At 43.0% G+C, this 27,690-nt stretch overlaps 1 protein-coding gene across 3 annotated transcripts in view; it reads right to left on the bottom strand.

Moving 5' to 3' along the window:
- The window catches only part of LOC132819805 (synaptojanin-2-like), a 207,559-nt gene that overhangs the window by 121,841 nt on the left and 58,028 nt on the right, over positions 1 to 27,690 (bottom strand). For all 3 annotated transcript variants that reach the window (XM_060831596.1, XM_060831597.1, XM_060831598.1), the window contains one exon: positions 16,772 to 16,833. In XM_060831596.1, coding sequence (XP_060687579.1) covers positions 16,772 to 16,833 — 62 coding nt within the window. The remainder of the gene's footprint in view (positions 1 to 16,771; positions 16,834 to 27,690) is intronic.

Genomic DNA, 27,690 nt, shown 5'->3' with positions numbered 1-27,690 from the left:
CCAGTGAACAAAAGGGAGGCAGGCTCTGGTAGTGGGGCCATTTTTGACAGCGGCTGCTTTACAGTCTAAATGCTGCTGTTAGGGGTTATATGAAGAATGGGCATTGTTTAAGGGGGCGGGCAGCGACAACATAACTGCAAGATAAGAGTTTTGTTTCACCTCCTAAGTTGATTAGTTTTTAAAAGGGCCAGAGATGACAGTCAGTGGAGTGGCATGCTTCTCCGCCAGATGTGGAAGATCAGATGGCAGTCAACTGTGCCTGAAAACGAAGTCTGAGGAAGTGTCTGGCTGAAGCTCCTTTCAAACTGCGTTGGTTGGAGCAGCAGTTAAATGCATACAGAGTGTGATAAATAATAGCTTCAGAGAAGCAGTCACACTGCAAGTTCAGTCAGGAAGATGGACAGCCACAAGGAGAGATAGACAGGTAGTGCAGGTATCTCCTGTGGTTCTCCACCTCTCAAACAAATACCATTTTGGATAATGTTGGGGGAAATAGTCTCTCAGGGGAAAATAGACAATTGACAATAGGTGCAGGAGTAGGCCATTCAGCCCTTCGAGACTGCACCGCCATTCAATATGATTATGGCTGATCATTCCTAATCAGTATCGTCTTCCTGCCTTGTCTCCATAACCCTTGATTCCACTATCTTTGAGAGCTCTATCCAACTCTTTCTTAAATGAATCCAGAGACTGGGCCTCCACTGCCCTCTGGGGCAGAGCATTGAACACAGCCACCACTCTCTGGGTGAAGAAGTTTCTCCTCATCTCCGTCCCAAAATGGTCTACCCCGTATTTTTAAGCTGTGTCCTCTGGTTCGGCACTCACCCATCAGCGGAAACATGTTTCCTGCTGCCAGACTGTCCAATCCTTTCATAATCTTATATGTCTCAATCAGATCCCCTCTCAGTCTTCTAAACTCAAGGGTATACAAGCCCAGTTGCTTCAGTCTTTCAGTGTAAGGTAATCCCTCCATTCCAGAAATTGACCTTGTGAACCTACACTGCACTCCCTCAATAGCCAGAATGTCTTTCCTCAAATTTGGAGACCAGAACTGCACACAGTACTCCAGGTGTGGTCTCACCAGGGCCCTGTACAACTGCAGAAGCACCTCTTTGCTTCTATACTCAATTCCTCTTGTTATGAAGGCCAGCATGCTATCAGCCTTCTTCACTACCTGCTGTACCTGCATGCTTGCCTTCATTGACTGGTGTATAAGAACACCCAGATCTCTCTATACTGCCCCTTTACCTAAATTAATTCCATTGAGGTAGTAATCTGCCTTCCTGTTCTTGCCACCAAAGTGGTTAACCATACATTTATCCACATTAAACTGCATCTGCCATGCATCTGCCCACTCCCCTAACTTGTCCAGGTCACCCTGTAATCTCTTAACATCCTCACATTTCACATTTCACCCTGCGACCCAGCTTTGTATCATCAGCAAATTTGCTAATGTTATTGCTGATACCATCTTCTATATCATTAACATATATTGTAAAAAGCTGTGGTCCCAGCCCGGATCCCTGCGGTACCGCACTGGGTACTGCCTGCCATTCCAAAATGGAGCCGTTTATCACTACCCTTTGTTTCCTATCAGCCAACCAATTTTTAATCCAATCTAGTACTTTGTCCCCAATACCGTGTGCCCTAAGTTTACTCACTAACCTCCTGTGTGGGACTTTATCAAAAGCTTTCTGAAAGTCCAGGTACACTACATCTACTAGATCTCCCTCGTCCATCTTCAGAGTTACATCCTCAAAAAATTCAAGATTAGTCAAGCATGCTTTCCCCTTCATAAATCCATGCTGACTCTGTCCTATCCTGTTACCACTATCCAGATGTGCTGTAATGTCATCCTTTATAATAGACTCCAGCATCTTTCCCACCACTGAGGTCAGACTAACTGGTCTATAATTTCCTGCTTTATCTCTCCCACCTTTCTTAAAAAGTGGTATAACATTAGCCACCCTCCAATCCTCAGGAACCGACCCCGAATCTATCGAACTTTGAAAAATAATCACCAATGCATCCACGATTTCTCAAGTTACCTCCTTCAGTACCCTGGGATATAGACCATCAGGCCCCGGAGACTCCACAAAGTCTCTTTCTTGAGGTCCAATACCATCCTGATTCTCCCAGTCTACTTGCATGTTAAAATCCCCCATAACAACTGTAGTAACAACTTTGCGACAGTCCAATTTCAGCTCCTGATTCAACTTACATCCGATATCCAGACTACTGTTTGGGGGCCTGTAGATGACTCCCAAGAGGGTCTTTTTACCCTTAGTATTTCGCAGCTCTATCCACACTGACTCTACATCCCCTGACTCTAGGTCCCCCCGCACAAGGGACTGAATATCCTCCCTTACCAACAAGGCCATCCCACCCCCTCTGCCTGTCAGTCTGTCCTTACGATAGCACGTGTAGCCTTGAATATTCATTTACCAGACCCTGTCCACTTGAAGCCACGTCTCAGTTATCCCCAACAATATCGTATCTGCCAATTTCCAAAAGAACCTCAACTCATCCAATTTATGTCTAATGCTCGTGCGTTCATTTACAGTATTTTTAATTTGTTACTGCTCTCACCCTTCCCATCAACCCCTATTTCACTCAACCTTACAGCATGATCCCTTTCCAAGTTTTCTGCCTCATGGATATAGTTGTCTTTCTTGACTTCTCTTGTTCTAACTTTCCCTTCAATTTCCTTTTCAAACATCCAGTTTGACTCCAGAATGGTTTGTTGCCTTCTTAGTGTCGAGATTAAGGATGGGTCTGAGTGATTGCAGCAATTACTCAAAGTGGAGCATGAGCAGCCAAAGGTCGCTGTACACATTTGTACCAATGACATCGGTTAAAAAAAAATGAGATAACATCCTGCAGAATGAATATAGGGAATTAGGCATAAGATTATAAAGCAGGATCCCCTCAAGGGTTGAAAACTGTGGATTGCTCCCGGTGCCACATGCTAGTCATAGTAGGAACAGGAATAGAGCAGATGAACACATGGCTGAGGAACTGGTGCAGTTGATGAGGATTCAGATTTTGCAATCATCGGAATCAATTCTGGATTCGGGGTGACCTGTACAAGAGGGACAGCTTGCACCTGAACTGCAGGGGGACCAATACCCTGGCAGGGAAATTTGCTAGAGCTACTCGGGAGGGTTTAAACAAGTCTGACCGGAAGTAGTGAGGAAAAGGAGAAGGTTGAGGTTAGCACAGAAGTTAAACAGACAAGGAAGGCAAGAGTATGCACGGAATAAGGGAAGACTGATGAATAAACTGAATTTATTTCAACACAAGAGGCCCGACAGGGAAGACAGATAAACGCAGGGAATGGATGGGTACATTCGATTGGGATTTCATAGCTATTGTAGAAACGACTGAGGGAGGGATGGGATAGGAAACTCAATGCTCCATGTTACAGATGCCTTAGGAAGGATAGAAGGGGAAGCAAGAGAGGAGGGGAATATCATTTTTTTATGAGGGAAAACATCATGGCAGTACTTAGACAGGATATTACTGAGGGATTGTCCAGTGAAGCTAAATGGGTGGTGCTAAGAAATAAGAAGGGGTGATTATTTTCGTGGGAGTTTACAATTGGTACCCCCAATAGTCAGCAGGAAATTGATGAGCAAATACGTAGGGAGATCACAGATAGATTTAAGAATAATAGGATTGTAACAGTAGAGGATTTTAACTTTTCAAACATAGACTGGGACCGTGTTAAGGACTTGGATGGAGAGGAATTTGTTAAATATGTGTTCAGGAAAAGTTTCTCAATCAAAAATTTTAAGAATGTAAAGAAGGGGCAAGACTCTTGGCAAAGAAGCCAGGGCAAGTGACTGAGGTATTTAGTGGGGAGCTCTCTGGGACCAGTGACTATAATTCCCTTTGTGTTATAATAGTTATGAAGAGAGTAGATCTGGTCTACAAGTTAAAGTTCTAAATCGGGGAGAGGCCTATTTTGATGGTTTTAAACAGGAAGTTTCAAAAGTCAATTGTGGGAGGCTGTTCACCATAAAGGGATGTCTAGCAAGTGGAAAGCTTTCATCAGTGAGATAATGAGTGTTCAGAGCCAGCATTTCCTATTGGTGTGAGGGGCAAGGCTGGCAGGAATAGGGAACGTTGGATGCCTCCAGAAATTGAGACTACGGTCAAGAAAAAGGAGGCAGCTGGGATCAAGTGCATCCTTTGAGGAGAATAGAGGTTGCAGGTGTACACTTAAGAGGGAAATCAGGAGGGCAAAAAGGGGACATGAAATAGCTTTGCCAGATGAGGTTAAGGAGAATCCAGAGATTCTACAAGCATATTAAAGGCAAAAGAGTAACTATGGAGAGAATAAGGCCCCTTAAAGATAAGTGAGGTCATCTCGAGCCAAGGTAGATGGGTCAGATCCTAAACAAATATTTCTTGGTTATCATGGATGAAGCATGCAAACTAGAGAACTCAGGGAAGTAAATAGTAAAGTCTTGAAAAGAGTCTGCATTGCAGAAGGGAAAGTGCTGGATGTCTTGAAATGCATAAAGGTAGATAAATCCCCAGAACCTGATCTAAGGTATAATGGGACATTATGGGAAGCAAGGGAAGAAATTGCATGGCCCCTACAGAGATAATTTGTATCATCAACAGCCACACGTGAAGTGCCAGTAGACTAGAGGGTGGCTATTGTTGTGCCATTATTTAAGAAATACTGCAAGGAAAACACTGGCAACTACAGACCAATAAGCCTAATGTCAGTGGCAGGAAGTTGTTGGAGAGGATTCTGAGAGACAGGATTTAAATGCATTTGGAAAAGCAAGTACTGATTAAGGATAGTCAGCATGGCTTTGTGTGTGGAAAATCATGTCTTACTAATTTGATTGAGTTTTTTAAAAAGATGATCAAGAAGATAGATGACAGCATGATAGACTTATCGACAGAAACTTTAACAGGGCCTTTGACAAGATACTGCATGGTAGATGAAATTGGTCGCATTAGATCACATGGAATCCAGAGAGAGCTAGCCTATTGGATACAAAATTAGCATCAATGTAGGAAACAGTGGGTGATGCTAGACAGTTGTTTTTCAAACTGGGTGCCTGGGACCAGTGGTGTACCCCAAAGATTGGTGTTGGGTCCACTGTTGTTGGTCAATTGTATAAATAATTTGGATGAGAATATAGGAGGCTCATGTTGCAGTTGTATAAGACTCTGGTGAGGCCTCATCTGGAGTATTGTGTGCAGTTTTGGTCGCCATACTATTGGAAGGATGTGGAAGCTTTAGAACGAGTGCAGAGGAGGTTTACCAGGATGTTGCCTGGAATGGTAGGAAAATCTTATGAGGAAAGGCTGAGGCACTTGGGGCTGTTCTCATTGGAGAAGAGAAGGTTTAGGGGAGATCTGATAGAAGTGTATAAGATGATTAGGGGTTTAGATAGGGTAGATACTAAGAACCTTTTACCGCTAATGGAGTCAGGTGTTACTAGGGGACATAGCTTTAAATTAAGGGGTGGTAGGTATAGGACAGATGTTAGGGGTAGATTCTTCACACAGCGGGTTGTGAGTTCATGGAATGCCCTGCCCGTAGCAGTGGTGAACTCTCCTTCTTTATGGTCATTTAAGCGGGCATTGGATAGGCATTTGGAAGTTATTGGGCTAGTATAGGTTAGGTAGGATTCGGTCGGCACAACATCGAGGGCCGAAGGGCCTGTACTGCGCTGTATCCTTCTATAGGAGGCATGTCAATAAGTTGTGTGTGACACCAAAATTGGTGTTTTAGAGGACAGTGAAGAAGGTTATCTTAGATTGCAACAGGATCATGATCAACTGGGTCAGTAGGCTGAGAAATGGCAGATGGAGTTTGATTCAGGTAAATGTGAGGTGTTGTATTTTGGTAACACAAACTAGGGCAGGACTTGGACAGTTAATGGCAGGGCCCTGGAGAGTGTTATTGAACAGAGAGACATAAGGGCACAAGTTTATATTTCCTTGAAAGTATCATCACCGATAGACAGTGTGATGCCAAAGGTGTCAGAGCACTGAGTACAGAAGTTGGGATGTCATGTTACAGCTGTTCAAGACATTGGTAAGGCCACATTTGGACGACTGCACACAATTCTCATCACTCTGCTACAGAAAGAATATTACTAAACAGGAAAGGGTACAAAAATGATTTACAAGGATGTTGCCAAAACTGGAAGGTTTGAGTTATACAGAAAGGTTGGTTAGGTTGAGGCCTTCTTTCTCTGGAGCATAGGGAACTGAGGGGAGATCTCAAAGATTTATAAAATCGTGAGGGGTATAGATGAGGTGAATAGCCAAGGTCTTTACCCAAAATAGGGAGGAGTTCAAAACTAGAGGGCATAGATTGAAAGGTGAGAGGAAAAAAGATTTTAAAAGGACAAGATGAACAATGTTTTCCCACAGAGGGTGGTGTGTATATAGATTGAAGTGCCAGAGGAAGTGCTCAATGCTAAAGACATTTGGACAGGAACACAGATAGGAAAAGTTTCAAGGGATATGGGCCAAACAGGAACAAATGGAATTCATTCAGTTTAGGAACCCTGGTTGGCACACACTAATTTGTCCAAAGGGCATATTTCCATGCTGCTTAACACCTCTGAGTTTATATTAACCGACTTGTCAATCAATTGAGATGAATCATGAATGCTATCTGAAATAAATTTGATTTGCAAGAATCAACTTTACATTTGGAATTTTGATATCATGACAATTTTTTTTAGACGGTCCTCTTGTACAATCATGCAATTAGAAAATATGATCACAAAGGAGACAAGAATATTTGCGAGAGAGCAAGGAATACGAACTGCAGACTTCTGGAAGTGAGAAAAATCCTAGCTGTGGAGAATGTGGAGTTGTTAGGGGTAATCAGATTTTAGAATACTTAAACAATTACTCTTACTTTTACCTAGAAAACAATGCAGCCAAGAGCCAAATATTTAAACTGCAAAGTACACAACAAAGTTTTGCTCCTGGGCAATTTTCCAATTTAACAGACTAACCTCTTTTCCAAATATCTCCACCCACCCCTTTTTAGTTCTACATAACTGCAAATGGGATGATTTTGTGCCTTAAACAGTCACTTGGAAACTTTGGTTCAGCTGCCACCAACTATCTCATCAGTATTCGCTGCAAGACACACTTATGGAATCACAGAGTCATAGAGCAGGCAGACAGACCCTTAAGTCGAACCAGTCCATGCCAAATATAACCGCAATCCAAACTAGTCCCACCTAAAGTCAGAGAGTCTTAAAGCACAGAGACAGGCCCTTTGGCCCAAACTCATTCATGCCGGCCAAAACGTCCATCCACGCTAACCCCATTTCCCTGCACTTGGCCCATATTCTTCTGAACCTTCTCTATCCATGTATTTGTCCAAATGACTTTTAAATGTTGTTAATGCAGCAAACTTTACTTCCACTGGCAACTCATCCCATGTTTGCACCACCCTTTGTGTAAACGTTGCCAGTCAGGTTCCTTTTATTCTTTCCCCTCTCACCTTAAACTGATGCAGTCTAGTCCTCAACCCTGAGAAAAAGACGGAGTGCATTTACCCTATTCATTCCTCTCACGATCTCCTACATTTCTATAAGCTCCCCTTTAAGTCTCCAAACTCTAAAGAAAGAAGTCCTAGCTTATCCCACCTCTCGCTATAACTCATACTGTTGAGTCCTGGCAACATCCTTGCAAATTTCTTCTGTACTCTTTTCAGTTAAATAACATCCTTTCACTAACAAGGTGAACAAAATTGAGCACAATATTCCAATTACAACCTCACCAACATCCTGTTCAACTGCAACGTAACTTCCCACTTTCTATACTCAATGCCATGACGGATGAAGGCCAGTGTGCCAAAAGCCTTCTTCACTGCCCTGTCTACCTATGACTCCACTTTCAGAGAACTGTGCACTTCCTCTCCAAGGTCCCTTTGTTCCACTACACTCCTTAAGGCCCCAACATTCACCATGAAACTCCTACCTTGATTTGGCTTTCCAAAATGCAAGGCCTCACACCTATCTATATTAAACTCCATTTGCCATTTCTTGGCCAACTTCCCCAGCTGATCAAGGTCCAGCTGCAATTTCTGAAAACCTTCCTCACTGTCCACGATACTGCCTATTTTAGTATTATCTACAAACTTACTAATCATGCCTTGTACATTCTCATCCAAATCATTGATAAAGATAACAAACAACAATGGGGCCAGCACCGACCCCTGAGGCACTCCACTTGTTAGAGGTTTCCAGTCTGACAAGCATCCTTCCATTATTACCCTCGGCTTCCTTCCATTAAGCCAATTGTGTATCCAATTTGCCAGTTCCTCCTGGATTCCATGTGATCTAACCTTCCAGAGCAGCCGACCATGTGGAACCTTATCAAAGGCCTTACTGAAATTCTTATAGATTATGTCTACTGCCCTGCCCTACTTTCCCGGTCACTTCAAAGAACTCTAACAAATTTATTAGGCATGATTTCCCACGCACAAAGTCATGCTGACTATCCCTAATCAAACCCTGTCTTTCCAAACGCATGTATATCTTATCTCTCAGAATCTTCTCAAGTAACTTACTTATCACAGACGTTAGGCTTACTGGTCTGTAGTTCCCAGGTTTTTCTTTGCAGCCCTTCTTGAATGAGGGCACAACATTCGCTACTCTTCAATATTCCAGGACCTCACCCATGGCTAACAATGATGACAAATATCAGTCATCTTCTCTAGCCTCATGACCAAGAGTTGGACAAGACCAGGAGGATTATACACCTTCATACATTCTATTACATCCAACACCTCCTCTACTGTGATATGGACTGCCTCCAAGATATGACCACTATTTTCCCTAAGTTCCCAACTCTTCATGTCTTTCTCCATGGAGGAGAAGTACTCATTGAAGACGTCACCCATCTCCCGCAGTTCTACACATATATGTCCATTACAATGCTTGAGGGGTCCTATTCTCTCTCTAGTTATTTTTTTTCTTTTAACATACTTAAAACACCTCTTTGGATTCACCCTAACCTTCCCAGCCAAAGTTATCTCATGCCTCTCTTCATCTTCCTAACTTCCTTCTTCAGTTAACTCCTGTAACCCCTATATATCCTCAGGGATTCCCTTGATCCCAGTTACCTCCTTTTTTTCTGGTCAAAGCCTCAACATCTCTTGACAGCCAGGGTTCCCTATTCCTGTCAACATTGCCTTTCCTTTCATTCTCACAGGAATATACAGACCTTGAACTCTACCTATTTCACCTTTAAAGGCTTGCTGGAGGTACCTTTGCCGGCAAACAAACTACTCCAATCAACATCTTCCCACTCCTGGTCTATATCTCTCCAAACCTTTCCTATTCATGTGTCCACTCAAATGTCTTTTAAACATTGTAATTGTACCTGCATCCAGCACTTTCTCAGGAAGTTCATTCCACACTTGAATCACCCTTTGTTAAAAAAACACTGCCTCTATGTCTTTTTAAATCTCTCCCCCCTCAATTTAAAAAAAATGCGCCCTAGTCTTGAAATTCCCCATCTCTGGGAAAAGACAACAATCATCAATTCTACCTATGCCGCTCATTATTTTATAAATTTCTATCAAGTCACCTCTCAACCTTCTACACTCCAGTGAAAAATGTCTCAGCCTGTCCAGCCTTTCTTTATAACTCAAACCTTCCATACCCAGCAAATTGCTGGTAAATCTCTTCCAAACCCTCTCCAGCTTAATAATATCCTTACTGTAACTAGGTGACCAGAACTGGATGCAGTATTCCAGAAGAGGTCTCACCAATGTCTTGTACAGCCTCAACATGACTTCTCAAGTCCTATACTTAAAGGACCGAGCAAAGAAGTCAAGAGTGCCAAATGCCTTTTTAACCACACTGTCTGTACGTTGAGCAAACTTTAAAGAATTATGTCCCTGCACCTCTCGGTTCCTCTGTTCTACCTTTATTGCATATATCCTACCCACGTTTGTTGTAGCAGAATGCAAATCCTTACATTTATCCGGATTGAACTCCATTTGCCATTTTTTACCCATTGACTCATTTGATCAAGATCCCTTTAATACTTCAGAAAACCTTCTTCATTGTCTACTATGACACCAATTTTGGTGTCATTCACAAACTTACTAATCATGCCTTCTATATTCTCATCCACATCATTTATAGCAATGACAATGCAGAACCAATCCCTGTAGTATACAGTTGGTCATAGGCCTCCAGTCTGAAAAGCAACCCTCCACCACCATTACTCTGTCTCCTGTTGTTAAGCCAATTATGTATCCAATTGGCAAGCGCGGCCTGAATTCCATGTGACCTAACTTTACTAATTAGTCTACCTTGCAGACCTTGCCAAAGGCTTTACTGCAGGTCATTTCCTCTACCCTGAACCTCTTCAACCAAGTCCTGAAGTAGACCCATACTACAACCACGTCTCCTTCCTCAGCACCTGCCCATGCAACAGTTCCTGAAAATTCAAATAAACAACATCTGCTACTGTGTCATCATCAACCTTTTGGGTAACTTCCTCAGAGAAGATTTACCATTTTGAATGGGTCTGGAGCTTTATTGAAAATACAAATGTTTTTAATGAGCACTCATAGAATCATTGAGTTCTACAACACGGAGACAGGCCCTTTGCTCAAACCGGTCCATGCCAACCAAAATGTCCGTCCACGCTAATCCCATTCCCCAGTTGGCCCATATCCTTCTAATCCTTTTCTATCTACACATTTGTCCAAATGCCTTTTAAATGGTGTTATTGTACCCACCTCAACCATTTCTGCTGGCAGCTCATTCTATATGCGTAACACCCTCTGTGTCAATAAGTTGCTCCTCAGGTTCCCTTTTATTCTTTTCCCTCTAACCTTAAACCGATGCCCTCTAGTCCTCAATACCCCAACCCTGGGAAAAAGATAGAGTGCAATTATCCTATCAATGCATTTCATGATCTTATACACTTCTACAAGATCCCCCATCAGTCTCCTACACTAATAAGGAAAGAGTCCTAGCTTGTCCAACCTCTCCCGATAACTCAGACCATTGAGTCCACCATTTTAGATCGATAGAATTTTTTTCCTCATTCATTTCAAAGCTTAAAAATGTGTTGCTGGAAAAGCGCAGCAGGTCAGCGCAGCAAAGGAACAGGAGAATCGCCGTTTCGGGCATAAGCCCTTCTTCCTACAAAGGGTGGTTCAAGTGTGGAATGAACTTCCTGAGAAAGTGCTGGATGCAAGTACAATTACAATGTTTAAAAGACATTTGGATTGATACATGAATAGGAAAGGTTTGGAGGGATATAGACCAGGAGTGGGCAGGTGTTGATTGGTGGCAAAGGTACCTCTAGCAAGCCTTTAAATGTGAAATAGGTAGAGTTCAAGGTCTGTATATTCCTGTGAGAATCCTGAAGAAGGGCTTATGCCCGAAATGTCGATTCTCCTGTTCCTTTGATGCTGCCTGACCTGCTGCGTTTTTCCAGCAACACATTTTTAAGCTCTGATCTCCAGCATCTGCAGGCCTCACTTTCTCCTAATTCATTTCAAAGACATGTTCCTGAACTCTACCTGTAGTGGATACTGGATGTGGCTATCAGAACATGGAGAAAACCTTAAAGAGGCAGGTGATATGAAGGGGACATGAAAGGACAATGGAAGTAAGAGTGGCACAGGAATGGGTGTGGGGTGATGTGGAGTATTAAGAGTGACTATGGGACACGGGCATTTAATAAGGGTGAGGGCTTAGGGATGAGGAATGGTACTCTTCAATACAATTGGGTTACTGTTAGAATAAAGAGTGGTGCACCTCCACTGCTTGTTGTCCTTGTCATTCACCCACCTTAACTGCTATCTGATGCCTGCTTTCAGAGGCAGCAGTTGCAACAAGGGTGTTGTTAAGAAAGTACAGGGGCTTGGTAAGACTATACAAACTGTGCATAGGTTTGGTCTAAAGACGTACTTGTATTGGCTGCAATGCAGTAAAGGTTCAGTGGTTTGAGGAATAATGATTCTAAGATACTTCAACAATTCTGTGATTTTGTGATGAAGGTTGTCATATGATAAAATACCTTCTGAAGTTTAGAAGAATGGAGCTGATCTTATTGAAACATGCAAGATTATGTATAGACTTGATAGGATTGATGCTGAGACTTTCCAAAAGAGCTGCAAGTCATTGGAATTATCTAACCCAGATTATTTTATCATGTTCCTTTGTTGACCATATCTAAAGCTGAGATAGATTTTGTTTGTTGCTGAGGGAATCAAGAGATATGAGCAGCAGTTGGGAAATACAAATAAAGTAATTAGGAGCAGGAATCTGCCATTCAGCCATCAAAGAACAAAAGGGAACAAAGAAAATTACAGCACAGGAACAGGCCCTTCAGTCCTCCAAGCCTGCACCAATCCAGATCCTCTATCCAAACAAATCACCTATTTTCTAAGGATCTGTATCCCTCTGCTCCCTGCCCATTCATGTATGTGTCTAGGTACATCTTAAATGACACTATCGTGCCCGCCTCTACCACCTCCGCTGGCAATGCATTCCAGGCACCCACCATTGTCTGCGTAAAGAACTCCACCCCCCCCCACCCCCCCACCTCACCGCACCACCGTCACCCCCCCCACCCCAAAATGAAGGAAAGCATGCCGTATGCCTTCTTGACCACACTATCAAGCTGTGTTGAGACCTTCATGGTTCAATGGACCTGAACATCCATTAGTGGGCAGCACGGTGGCGCAGTGGTTAGCACTGCTGCCTCACAGCGCCTGAGACCCGGGTTCAATTCCCAACTCAGGCGACTGACTGTGTGGAGTTTGCACGTTCTCCCCGTGTCTGCGTGGGTTTCCTCCGGGTGCTCCGGTTTCCTCCCACAGTCCAAAGATGTGCGGGTCAGGTGAATTGGCCATGCTAAATTGCCCGTAGTGTTAGGTAAGGGGTAATGTAGGGGTATGGGTGGGTTGCGCTTTGGCGGGTCGGTGTGGACTTGTTGGGCCGAAGGGCCTGTTTCCACACTGTAAGTAATCTAATCTAATCTAATCATCTGCTACTCCACCACTCTTAGTGTCATCTGCAAACTTGCTGAATGAGGCAACCTACACCTTCCTCCAAATCATTTAATGTATACCACAAACAACAGTGGTCCCAACATGGATCTCTGTGGAACACCGCTGGTCACAGTTCTCCATTTTGAGAAACTCCCTTCCACTACTACTCTCTGTCTCCTGCTGCCAAGCCAGTTCTCCACGTATCTAGCTAGTACACCCTGGACCACATGCGACTTCATTTGCTCCATCAGCATACTATGGGGAACCTTATCAAATGCCTATGCACCATTCTATCAAGCATATCCACCATTCAATAATGGACGAATGATTGGCCTAGCAGTGGTCTCAACTCCAGTTTCAGATGCGGTTCCATAACTCCGAATTCAGCCTTGGATAAATTCAATGACCCAGCCTCTAAAGCCCTCAACAACTGTAGTCAAAAATCCCTACTTTTATATTCCAACCCTCTTTACAATAAACATTCCATTTATTTTCCTAATCATTTGCTGTACCTGCCCATTGAAAATGATCACATATTTTCCAGTTTTTTGAATAATAAACTGAAAGTTGCATCACCTTAATCGAAGAACCAAATATTTGCAATATGGATAATTAAATAATGCATATTGCTGAGTTGTGCCACACAATGTTGCTTTCTGCAAAAAAAAATGTGGAGAAAGTTGTCACTAAACACTTCCAAGTTAAGAAAATTCTGCATGGCAATGGCTCTCTGATTGGCTGATTTGCAGTGTTGAAAGACTGCAAATGCGAAGGGCAGCAGAAAGTGTGTAAACATCCAGCTTGCAAACAGAATCCAACCTCGAACCCTATCCTGACCACTCTTCATGTGGTGAAAAGACAAAAAAACCCAGAAAGCTTAAAAGAAATAAAGTTCACCTGATCATCCATCGAACAGAAAGTTAATAGCATCACTCCAATGCACACATCAAAAAGAACTAAGTTTCCACATTGTGGTCTGGACTTTAATGTTCATAATTATGTTTACCGTATGACCCTTTCCATCCATTGTAGACCAAATGATTTGTATTTTATGTGTCTTAACCTTGATTGAGAATGTGTGCGTTTGGGAAATTTGAAGAGGAATAAGTTTAAGTTGTATAAATCATCTGTTTATTGCTTTTATTGAAGTTAAGTGTCACAATGAATAGAATTTCTTTTACTGTTCCTGAAAAAAAAAGGCTGGTGTAGTTTGCTTTTTCCTGGGCGGGGTCGGTCAGGCAACTTGAGTTTTTGGTAGATTCATGATATTTTTGCACACTTACAGATTTTGTCACAACCTATGGGACAGTGGGACACGATCATGAAAGTTTTGCTTTTAAAGTACTCTGAAAAATGTTAATTTTTGTGTGTCATGTAGTTTTGGCCAAACTCTTCAATATTCCCTCATGATAGAAGATTCAGCAATCCCTCTCCAACTGCACCCACATGTTCACCTTCCAAGCTCAACCATATAACTTCCTGGTTGATTGACTAAAAGTCAGTCACCAAGCTGCGCTTGCCTGCTACTGTTTGCAGAAAGTTAGCACATAACCAGCCTGGGTCACCTGGCATTCCCCACTAAAAATGGCAAGTACTTTGGGCTCAACATCTACTGTCATGCTGTTTAGCAGCAATCCGCCAGTGATTTCAGGTCTGTCCCACCATAGCCTCCTCTCCATAGTCATCACTGGTGCCTCAGAGGCCCATGGTAGGCTAATGCTAAAACTACGGAGGTATGGTATTGAGGATACATTAGAGGTTTGGATTAGGAATTGGCTGGCTGGAAGGAGACAGAGGGTAGTAGTTGATGGACTATGTTCATCTTGGAGTGCAGTTACTAGCGGTGTACCACAAGGATCTGTTTTGGGACCATTGCTTTTTGTTATCTTTATAAATGATCTAGAGGAAGGGCTTGAAAGCTGGGTAAGCAAGTTTGCGGATGACACAAAAGTCGGTGGAGTTGTGGATAGTGAGGAAGGAAGTGGTAGGTTACAGCGGGATATAGATAAGTTGCAGAGCTGGGCAGAAATGTGGCAAATGGAATTCAATGTAGCTAAGTGTGAAGTCATTCACTTTGGTAGGAGTAACAAAAAGATGGATTACTGGGCTAATGGTAGGCTACTTGGTAGTGTGGATGAGCAGAGGGATCTTGGTGTCCATGTACACAGATCTCTGAAAGTTGCCACCCAGGTAAATAGTGCTGTGAGGAAGGCATATGGTGTACTGGGCTTTATTGGTAGAGGGATTGAGTTCCGGAGTCCTGAGGTCATGTTGCAACTGTATAAGACTCTGGTGCGGCCTCATCTGGAGTATTGTGTGCAGTTTTGGTCGCCATACTATAGGAAGGATGTGGAGGCATTGGAACGAGTGCAGAGGAGGTTTACCAGGATGTTGCCTGGAATGGTAGGAAAATCTTATGAGGAAAGGCTGAGGCACTTGGGGCTGTTCTCATTGGAGAAGAGAAGGTTTAGGGGAGATTTGATAGAGGTGTATAAGATGATTAGGGGTTTAGATAGGGTCGACACTGAGAACCTTTTACCGCTAATGGAGTCAGGTGTTACTAGGGGACACAGCTTTAAATTAAGGGGTGGTAGGTATAGGACAGATGTTAGGGGTAGATTCTTTACACAGCGGGTTGTGAGTTCATGGAATGCCCTGCCAGTAGCAGTGGTGAACTCTCCTTCTTTATGGTCATTTAAGCGGGCATTGGATAGGCATTTGGAAGTTATTGGGCTAGTGTAGGTTAGGTAGGATTCGGTCGGCGCAACATCGAGGGCCGAAGGGCCTGTACTGCGCTGTATCTTTCTATGTTCTATGTTCTAAGATGAAGGAACACAGGTAAATTATTAGGCCCATGGAGCCTGCTCAGCCATTCAATGAAATAATGACTGAGCTGATAGTCCTCAACTCCATTTTCTTGTCTTATTCTAGTATTGATTGCCTTAATGATTAGAAATTGTTTATTTCAGCCTTGAATATACCTAATGACCCAGTTTTGACAGCCCACTGTGCTAAAGGATTCCATGTATTCACGACTCAGAAAAAGCTCCTCATCTGTGTTAAATAGGCAATCTCATACTCTAAGATGATGCCCACTGGTCCTAGACTCTCACACAAGGGGAATAAAGGAAATTATGATTCCAAATGGTACCTCTCCCACCCATGAGATATGCAACCTAGTGCTAAGAACACCCACCCTAAGCCTCAAGCTCTCTTACATCTGTCTGTCTCCTCCTTTAAGATGCTCCTTTTCTTTGACATGAACCTAGTTCATTATCCTAATTTACTTCAAAATACTCCTTTAAAACAGCTCATCATTTCCTATGGTGACATCGTTTCCTGTTCTTTTTCTCAGGGAGTGGTACATGGGGTCTAACTCGATGTGTTTGTTGATAGAGTTCCAGTTGGAATACCATGACATTGCCACAGGAAGGGATATCACAACAGGAAATGACATCACCAACACAAAGAAATCCAAACATATAAATAGAAAGCAGGAATTATCAACAATGCTTCGCCCGGAGGCCCACCGAAGATGTTACCTCATAGGATGAGGAAACAGCTAGAAATGAACCTTCTAGCTCAGCAAGCAAACCTAAATCCAGAACCTCGCTAATGTTTTATTACACTAATCATAGTGATACAAGTTGTTGTTGCTCTATTATTTTCTAATATCAAGATTATTTGATATGTAGACTCAGTACTGTTTATATTATAAGACAGAGTTTCAATAATACACAATACCTGTCGAAAGCAGGAGCATCAGCTTCAATACCACGGGTGAGTCGTAACTGGTGAGAGCCAACCTGACAAATGGAGAACAAAAAATACAGAAAGCTTTCACAAACCTATATTTATTAAAAAAAGCTTAATCCTTATTTCCCTCGAACATTCTCTTTTCCACCATCTGCAGTTTGTATATCAGAATGAGGTGAGATGAGGGTTAATGTGATGAGATGGATTAGTTAGGGACCACATCTTTTATGGTGTCCATCTCATTCTTGACAGAGCCCCTGTCATGGCCACACCAATGACCATGAGTCTCACCTTCTCCATGTGCTGAGGACATATAGTCATGTCTGTCCCCAGTCTGATTTACATTGCTACCTGTGTTAGGTGCCACCCCATCCTGTAAAGGAACACAGTTGTCACTGAGTTACCATGTGTTTAGGTGCTGTGCCAGTCATTTTTGGATCACTAGTATAAATGTGTAGGCTGACAGATGAGGATGTCAAGCTTGCAGCAATGTTAATGATGCAGGCATGAGATGAAATGTGGCTAAAGCCATGCTTGATAAAGGATAAGCAGTACATCTGCAGCAATTTGCTTTTATACATTGAATGTTTGTGGTGGGGGGGGGGGTCGGAGTGAGCAAAAGGTGATGGCGTGTCGGGGTGATGGCGAATGAAGCAATGTGTGCAGCTAGTACTCCATCCTATAGCTGTAGCATTTAAAGTTGTATTCCTGACCTTATTTGCTCAGGTGAAGTGAACAAACTTCTCCCTGAACTGCAGAAAGATTTCTGGGTTAGAATGTTGGCAGTGACCGCTACTTCTGCTTGATTTCATTGCCTTCACAGTTGTTAAGTTCTAAAAAAGGACCAAGAAGGCTGGAGCATTAAACAGCATCTTTATTAAGGAGAGGTTTATTCTACAGGCAGCAAGATTACAGTAAACTGCTTTCTGCCCGAAATGCCTGATGTCATTATTACATCACATGACCAGACTCAAAGTGGCAGTTTACCATACTTACATAATTGCACAACATCCCTCCCATTTTACATCAGACGTTCCTTTCATGAAATGTTGTAAATCCTTTAGAATCATTTGAAGTAAAGCCAGTCAGTAAGACATTCCAGAAAACATAAATTCTTGTGTGGCTGTTGATGTACCTCAGGCGTCTCTATTTTTCTCGTTGGTCTGGTGATTGAGGTGCATTAGAAAAATCATCTGTCATTCTCGTTTCCTGAGATGATTAAATCCTTGGAGGATCACACAAATGTTGTTTTCTCCATGAAAGCTACAGTCTTTCTCAGATGCTCCAGTCACTGTTTGGCCCTCAGGAACATCCAGGTGTCTGGATACAACTTTTTTTGTGTATTTTCAATGAATGCAATCCTGGGAACATCTGTACTACATAGTCTTTCTTTCCTATGATATAGGAAAGCAGTTCAGTCTGCGCTACAATGAAGGCTGGTACCCAATTCTTGCCAGTGAGATAATTCCTCAGCAACACTTATAGAGTCAGAGATGTACAGCACAAAAACAGACCCTTTGGTCCAACTTGCCCATGCTGACCAGATTTCCTAAATTAATCTAGTCCCATTTACCAGCATTTGGTCCATATCCCTCTAAACCCTTCCTATTCACATATATACCTTAAGTATACTCCTACTGCCTTTTTTTTTAAAGGATTCACTTGATCTCTATGGGGCTTAAATCTATGCCCCATAGTTTTGGGCACCCCACCACAGGGAGAAGACTTGACTACTTACCCTATCCATACCTCAATCCATGCCTATTCCTATAGCTCAAGCTCTCCAACCCTGGCAACATCCTTGTAAATCTTTTCTGAACCTTTCAAGTTTCACAATGTCTTTCCTATAGCAGAGAGACCAGAATTGCACGCAGTGTTCCAGAAGTGGCCTAACTAATGTCATGTAGAGCCGCAACATGACATCTCAACTTCTATACTCAATGCATAGACACCAATAAAGAAAAGCATACTAAACACCTTCTTCATTAGCCTGTGTGACTCTAAAGGGTCTATGAACCATTCCAAAATGCAGCATTGCACATTTATCTAAACTAAATTCCATCTGCGACACCTTGGATCATTGGACTATCTGATTAAGATCCCGTTATACTCGGAGGTAATCTTCTTCACTGTCCATTACATCTCCAAATTTACTAACCATACCGCCTTTGTTCACATTCAAATCATTTATATAAATGATGAAAAGCAGTGAACACAGCACTGATCCTTGTGGCACAGCAATGATTAAAAAATGAGGTCTGCAGATGCTGGAGATCACAGCTGCAAATGTGTTGCTGGTCAAAGCACAGCAGGTTAGGCAGCATCTCAGGAATAGAGAATTCGACGTTTCGAGCATAAGCCCTTCATCAGGAATAAGAGAGAGAGAGCCAAGCCGGCTGAGATAAAAGGTAGGGAGGAGGGACTAGGGGGAGGGGCGATGGAGGTGGGATAGGTGGAAGGAGGTCAAGGTGAGGGTGATAGGCCGGAGTGGGGTGGGGGCGGAGAGGTCAGGAAGAGGATTGCAGGTTAGGAGGGCGGTGCTGAGTTGAGGGAACCGACTGAGACAAGGTGGGGGGAGGGGAAATGAGGAAGCTGGAGAAATCTGAATTCATACCTTGTGGTTGGAGGGTTCCCAGGCGGAAGATGAGGCGCTCCTCCTCCAGCCGTCGTGTAGTTGTGTTCTGCCGGTGGAGGAGTCCGAGGACCTGCATGTCCTCGGTGGAGTGGGAGGGGGAGTTAAAGTGTTGAGCCACGGGGTGATTGGGTTGGTTGGTTCGGGCGGCCCAGAGGTGTTCTCTGAAGCGTTCCGCAAGTAAGCGGCCTGTCTCACCAATATAGAGGAGGCCACATCGGGTGCAGCGGATGCAATAGATGATGTGTGTGGAGGTACAGGTGAACTTGTGGCGGATATGGAAGGATCCCTTGGGGCCTTGGAGGGAAGTGAGTGTGGAGGTGTGGGCGCAAGTTTTACATTTCCTGCGGTTGCAGGGGAAGGTGCCGGGGGTGGAGGTTGGGTTGGTGGGGGGTGTGGATCTGACAAGGGAGTCACGAAGGGAGTGGTCCTTGCGGAACGCTGATAGGGGAGGGGAGGGAAATATATCCTTGGTGGTGGGGTCCGTTTGGAGGTGGCGGAAATGGCGGCGGATAATACGTTGTATGCGCAGGTTGGTGGGGTGGTAGGTGAGAACCAGTGGGGTTCTGTCTTGGTGGCGGTTGGAGGAGCGGGGCTCAAGGGCGGAGGAGCGGGAAGTGGAGGAGATGCGGTGGAGGGCATCGTCGATCACGTCTGGGGGGAATCTGCGGTCCTTGAAGAAGGAGGCCATCTGGGTTGTGCGGTGTTGGAATTGGTCCTCCTGGGAGCAGATGCGGCGGAGACGAAGGAATTGGGAATATGGGATGGCGTTTTTACAGGGGGCAGGGTGGGAGGAGGTGTAGTCCAGGTAGCTGTGGGAGTCAGTCGGTTTATAATAGATGTCTGTGTTGAGTCGGTCGCCCGAGATAGAAATGGAAAGGTCTAGGAAGGGGAGGGAGGAGTCTGAGACAGTCCAGGTGAATTTCAGGTCGGGATGGAAGGTGTTAGTAAAGTTGATGAACTGTTCAACCTCCTCGTGGGAGCACGAGGCAGCGCCGATACAGTCATCGATGTAGCGGAGGAAAAGGTGGGGGGTGGTGCCAGTGTAGTTGCGGAAGATGGACTGTTCCACATATCCTACGAAGAGGCAGGCATAGCTGGGGCCCATGCGGGTGCCCATGGCAACTCCTTTAGTTTGGAGGAAGTGGGAGGATTGAAAAGAGAAGTTATTCAGGGTGAGGACCAGTTCAGTCAGTCGAAGGAGGGTGTCAGTGGAAGGGTACTGGTTAGTGCGGCGGGAAAGGAAGAAGCGGAGGGCTTTGAGTCCTTCGTGATGGGGGATGGAGGTGTACAGGGACTGGATGTCCATAGTGAAAATAAGGCGTTGGGGACCGGGGAAGCGAAAATCCTGGAGGAGGTGGAGGGCGTGGGTGGTGTCCCGAACGTAGGTGGGGAGTTCTTGGACTAAAGGGGACAGGACCGTGTCGAGGTATTGGGAGAGGAGTTCGGTGGGGCAGGAGCAGGCTGAGACAATGGGTCGGCCGGGGCAGGCAGGTTTGTGGATTTTGGGCAGGAGGTAGAAACGGGCGGTGCGGGGTTGTGGGACTATGAGGTTGGAGGCGGTGGATGGGAGATCCCCTGAGGTGATGAGGTCCTGGATGGTCTGGGAGATGATGGTTTGGTGGTGGGAGGTGGGGTCGTGGTCAAGGGGGCGATAAGAGGAGGCGTCCGCGAGCTGGCGTTTGGCTGCCTCAGTCTGAAAATCAACCCTCCACCACCACCCTCAGTCTTCTAGCTTCAAGCCAGTTCTGTATCCAAATGACTAATTCTCCCTGTATTCCATGTGCCCTAGCCTTGCTAACTAGTCTACCATGGGGCACTTTGTCAAAAGCCTTACTGAAGTTCAAATAGATCAAGTCCACTGCTCTACCCTCAACAATCCTCATCGTCACTTCTACAAAAAAATACTCAGTCAAGTTACAGAGACACAACTTCCCATGTACAAAGTCACATTGACTATCCCCGATCAGTCTTTGCCTTTCCAAATACATGTACATCCTGTCCCTCCGGATTCCCTTCAACAATTTGTCCACCACCGATGTCAGGCTCACTGGTTTATAGTTCCTGGCTTTCCCTTACCACCTTTCTTGAATAGAGGCACACGTTAGCCAACCTCCAGTATTTCAACACTTCACCTGTGTCTATCGATGATACAAATTTCTCAGCAACGGGCCCAGCAATCACTACCCTAGCTTCCCACAGAGTTCTCAGGTACACCTGATCAGGTTGCGGTCATTTATCCAACTTCATGCATTTTAAGACGTCCAATACTGTTTCCTCCATAATATGACATTTTGAGACGTTGCTATTTATTTCCCCCGTTCTATATCTTCCATGTCCTTCTCCACAGTAAACACTGATGCAAAATACTCATTTAGTACCTCCCCCAATCTGCTGCTGTTCCACACAGATTGCCTTGCTATTCTTTACGAGGCCCTATTCTCTCCCTAGTTACCCTTTTTACTTAATGTATTCTTTTGAATTCTCCTTAACTCTATTTGCCAAAGCTATTCCATGTCCCCCTTTTTTTCCCTCTTGATTTCCCTCTTAATTATATCCCTACTGCCTTTATTCTCTTCTAAGGATTCATTTGATCTCTGCTGTCTGTACCTGACATGTGCTCCCTCCTCTTTCTTGACCAAAATCTCAATTTCTGCACTCAACCAGCATTCCCTACACTTACCAGTCTTGCCTATCACCCTAACAGGAACATATTGTCTCTAGACTCTCATTGTCTCATTTTTGAAGATTTCTCATTTTCTAGCAATTCCTTTATCTGCAAACTTCTTGACCATTCTGGAAATTCAGCACTTGGCTTTGTCCCCTCATTTATTCAGCCTTGGTCATTTACAACTCCTAATCTCCCTATACACTGTCATTATCATTTCTTTGTTGCTACCTTTGTTTCTGGAGCCATGACTCACCTTCTCTCAGCCTCGTACAAACACCTCCCTATTTCTCCCCCTTTTTTTAAAGCTTTGACAAAGGGTCAGTTAGACTCGAAACATCAGTTCTTTTCTCTCCTTACAGATGCTGCCAGACTTGCTGAGATTTTCCAGCATTTTCTCTTTTGGTTTCAGTAATTTGCTTTTAATCATAAATCTTGTCTCAGAATCCTCTTCAAATGTTTGCCCACCATAGATGTAAGAGTATAATCCTGTAATTCACAGGATTATCCCTACTCCTTTTCTTGAAACCCTCCAATCATCTGGCACTACTCCAGTGGACAATGTAGTTATCCACCTTTATATTCTGTAAGAGCTCCCAAACGTCCTCTTCTGTAATGTGAAATGATTTTAAAACATCATAGTTTATTTCTCCTCATTCAGTTTCTTTCATCAAAATGGAATTTTTGCTATGACCTTTCTGGCCATTGTCATGGATGTAATAATGATAATGGGGTTAAGTTGAGTACTCTTGCACAAGCTGCATATATTCTTGTCTTCTCCTCAATTTCGAAGTTAATTCCTACTCACCGGAATGTCTTTTGGCTATCATCTCTGCTGTTAATAATATGGCCTAAACATTCAATAGAACCTTTTTTTTAAATTCATGTCTTTTCCCACTCTTAAGCTGTAACCTTCAAGTCTTTGCAGAGTAGTATCTAAATTATGCAGATGTGCTTTTTCATTTATCCTCATGACTAAAATATCATCTAGGTAATACTGGACCGCATCTAATCTATTTAAAATCTGATCCATGGCATTTTGTAACAATGCAGTTGTAGATGTGATTCCAAATGGAAGTCTCTTGTACTTGAATAGTCCTTTATGTGTGAAAGGGGCCAGTTAGCTCAGATGGCTGGACAGCTGGTTTTAAATGCAGTGTGATAGCAACAGCATGGGTTCTGTTCCCACATTGGGTGAGGTTACCACGAAGGAATCTCCTCAACCTCTCCCCTTGCCAGATGTACAGTGAACCTCATTTTAAACTGCACCAGTCATCTCTCTCTAAGGAAAGAGCAGCTTTATGATCCTCTGGACTATGGCAATTTGAATTATTTTATTTCTTTGCTTGATATAATCAAGTATTTCAATGATTCAGGAGATACCTTCATCTGGAAATGAGTTAGTCTTAGATTAATTTTATTGAAAAGCCGACCTCCACTGGTCCAGTAAATAGGGTCATCGGTAAAGGCAAAGGACAATACTCGTCACACAGTACCAGATCTTAGTGGCCTTAAGATTACCAAAGATACATACCAATCCATTTTTTTTCCAATTACCAATATGAAATGGGTGACCCAATCACTCAGATATGGGTTCAAGGACTCTCATCTTGTCCAGACTCTCTAATTCTGATTCGACCTTTGGTCTGATTACTTTAGGTACTGATCTAGCCAAGCAATATTTTGCTGGATTCTCATCCTTGATTTTCAAATTTATGGTATTGTTTTCATGTTCTCAGATCCCCACTGAAAACAATGACATGTTTCTTTAGAATTTATGATAGATCAGTCTCAGGAACTGACAAGCAATTTACTTCAACCTAGTTAAGTTTGATTTTCTCCAACCGCATTCTTCCCAATGAAGGTGGAAAATTTCCTCTGACAGTACGTAAAGGTAAATCTTCAGACTTTAAATGACTTCTTTCTTTAAATCTTCAACTGAACATACACATTGATACAGCTCCTGAAAAAGGCACTACTTCACTTGTGTACGTTCTTTGTACAATTTCTGAGGGTTGCAGTGCAATGTGATTTAGCTACTTCTGATACACACTTCTAGGTATCAATGAAACTGTACACTTTTTTTCCCCTCAGTTTCTGCATACAGCTTCTTTACACCAGTAATTTGCTGCTTATGATACATTTAGCCACACTGATGGCAATTTTGACTCTGCATTGGTGCTTGTTTCTCAGCCACCATTTTGTGAACTCTCAGACTTGAAGCTAGTTCATTCAAGACTGCTATTTCCAGTGCTTTCTTTAAGTCAAGGTTCCTTTCTGTCAGCAGTGTCTTCTGGATTGCTTCACATCATAAACCACATATCAGTCTGTCTCAGAGCACCAATAAAGTTGTCTCCAAATCTGCAGAATTCTGCTAACTTCTCTAAAAGTGTCAAGAACTCAGAGATAGATACACCAACATGTTAGTTGAATTGGTGGAATCTGAACCCATCAGAAATCACAAATGGTTTTGGTGAAAAATCATTCTGTAAGATCCCTACTACTTCTTCCAATGTTTTGGAATCTGGCTTCTCTAGCTGTACCAGACTCTTCAGGAAGTTAAAAGTCATTTCCCTCCAGCAATACTCAGGAGCTCATGGACAACTAAATCTGCTTCATTTAAGAGTTTGAACATAATAATATCATCTCCCACTGTAGGAGTTCAGCACAATGTATTTTCATCATATGGTCCTATTACGCCAAAATTTCCTGCTTGTTTTTGTAAAAATAGGAAGGATGTGCATAACACAATGTACGATGAAAAGTTGGCCACTACCTCGCTGCTTCCTGGTCAAAACAAGGCATTCCTGAGACTGCCTGTTTTTTTCAGAGTCTATACCCCTAGCTGAAGGGATTTCCCTCCATGCAGGGTACTCATTACTCGAAGTTCCTTCAGGATTGAGCACATGGTGAGATTTATCTGCATGATTCACCTCATCCCTGCGGTGTTTTTTTTTCCCTTGCTTGCTGTACTTGCTTCAGTGCAGCAAATACATCCTTTAATTTTTTTTAAAATCAAAAAATCAGTGGATTGACACAGTGAATCTTAAAGCAGTTTTTATTCTCGGTGCCATTTTCCTTCTTGTGTTAAGTAAAGGTAGTACTGAGGAGGCATGGAGGTGCTATTTTTCAGTTGATATGTTACACTGAGCTCCTTTTTGCCTATTTGGGTGGATGTAAAAGAATATCATGGTACATTATTTTTTGAGTAGGGAAATACTCCCTGGTGTCCTAGCCAATACTTGTCTCTAAATCATCACCACAAAAATCAAATAATTTTGTCATTAACAAGTTACTGTTTTATTCATAATGATTTGTAGCATATGGGTGTTGTCTATTGGGCCTACACAAGCAAAACATAGTTCTGAAGAGGAGTCATATTGCAGTTGAAACATTAACTCAGTTTCTGGTTACATAGATTCTGCCAAGCCTGAGCTTCTCCAGCACTTTTGTTTTTGTTTCAAAACAAAACAACAAGAGTATGAAGCTCCCCTTAAGAAATGAAGGCTGGCTTAAAGTAAGGTTGGCTGGTTTAAAGTCAGACAAACATGGGCCACCTGCCTGATACTTAGTAGCTTGATTAGTGCTGTGATGTGCACTCTGGTCATATACATCAATCATGGAGGTCCTGGGTCTCCTTCACCGCCGCTCCCTCACCACCAGACGCCTGGAGGAAGAACGCCTCATTTTCCGCCTCAGAACACTTCAACCCCAGGGCATCAACGTGGACTTCAACAGTTTCCTCATTTCTCCTTCCCCCACCTCACCCCAGTTCCAAACTTCCAGCTCAGTACTGTCCCCATGACTTGTCCTACCTGCCTACCTTCTTTTCCACCTATCCACTCCACCCTCCACCCCCCTAACCTATCACCTTTATCCCCTCCCCAACTCACCTATTGTATTTATGCTACTTTCTCCCCACCCGCTCCCTCCTCTCACTTATCTCTCCACCCTTCAGGCTCTCTGCCTGTATTCCTGGTGAAGAGCTTTTGCCCGAAACATCGATTTTACTACTCCTTGGATGCTGCCTGAACTGCTGTGCTCTTCCAGCACCACTAATCCAGAATCTGGTTTCCAGTATCTGCAGTTATTGTTTTTACCATATACATCAACAGACTCAAAACTTACATGCTATCTGATCATGACAAAGTGCGTTGGTTCATCATGATCCTCACACGGTTAATGGGCCTTATTCAATTTCTTTCCCATTTATCTTTCAACAGGAATCAATTGACAGTTTTGGATGAGTGCTACAACCTGGATACATTTCCACGTTTTTCATTGTAATCCACTCAACCACCCAGTTTTTTCAGTATTCAAAATTCTAATGGTTGGAATGAAGAGTTTCATAAACATTATATATCTCATAAATGACATGATTAACTTTATCATTCGTTTTCTCTAATGCCATCGTTAAAGTTTCTACTTAAAGCTCCTCGCCTAACATAAAATGTTAGCTAGGTAAAAATGAGCAAGCCAATGTCAGATGAAATCAGTTTGTCCAGTCTGACGAAATATGGCATACGCACTTCCTCAGGATTTATCACCCAGTTTGTAGGCGAATTGAATCGTTTTCTTTGGCTCCTACTCATCTATCTTTCGCTGTAATATTCCAGAACTTCATTAACAAACACAGTCCTTCAAAAATCTATGATCTATATTATAACCATTTGCCCGTATTTGTGCCTTTAGATCATCTATCTCATTGTGATTGAGTGGCTTACTTTTGAATGTGATCAATCTGTTTGATTGATCACATTCAAGGAGCAAAGGCAAAATGCAAAAAAAAGTTAAAAAACATTTGAGGTACACCATGAGGCCAGAAAGCAACAAAAAGAAATTAAAAGGCAAACAAAATTAAAATTTAAACACTTGTAAATTCTCACTAAAAATTCAAAACTTGTAATAGTTAATTTTCAGTGCCTTAGAGGTTGATTGATGACCAATATCTACACTGCAGTTAATACAATATCTACACATTCATTGACAAGGCATTAATTTAGATGATGGATTTAATGATAAACTAATAACTACATTCCCTAAACAAAATGGAATCACAGGGCGCGACTATTTTATAAGACTAACAACAAAGTGAGACAATATTTACAGTTGATGATGCGTCTGGTCCTCAGCTGAAGTTGCAACACCATGAGTCTTTTTAACTATTTCTGGCACGTAACTTTTACATTTTATACAAAATGAAACAAATCACCCTTGTGCCTTTCCTTACTGCTTGCCTTTTGTGGTCTTTTACTTCTCCTGTCACTTCTCAGAGTTATTTTCCCAAACGTTGTAGCTTATGCAGTGAAAGCTTTCTAATCTAGTAATAAAGATAATGCAGAAGGCCTTGGAGGACAACCATGAAGACCTTTGACTTTGGAAGGCACATCTCCAGACTATATCATCTCTACATTGGTTATAGCTATCTGGGCTAGTTGTTTCGCGGACACCAGCAACACTACTACTGTGGTAGTAGCAGGCTTTGGCCCTCTAGAGGAGGAGAAGACGGTATGTCTTCCTCCAAGACAGTCAATTCTAGCTACACTTCATTACTATTGGTGCATGATTGGAAAACTGAGCACAAAATTCTTGCACCATCCTGAAAAT

The sequence above is a fragment of the Hemiscyllium ocellatum genome, chromosome 10 (genome assembly GCF_020745735.1).
Source record: "Hemiscyllium ocellatum isolate sHemOce1 chromosome 10, sHemOce1.pat.X.cur, whole genome shotgun sequence".
Classification (NCBI taxonomy): domain Eukaryota; kingdom Metazoa; phylum Chordata; class Chondrichthyes; order Orectolobiformes; family Hemiscylliidae; genus Hemiscyllium; species Hemiscyllium ocellatum.
The sequence above is the reverse complement of the archived record's forward strand: the minus strand, read 5'-3'. Positions and strand labels throughout refer to the sequence as shown.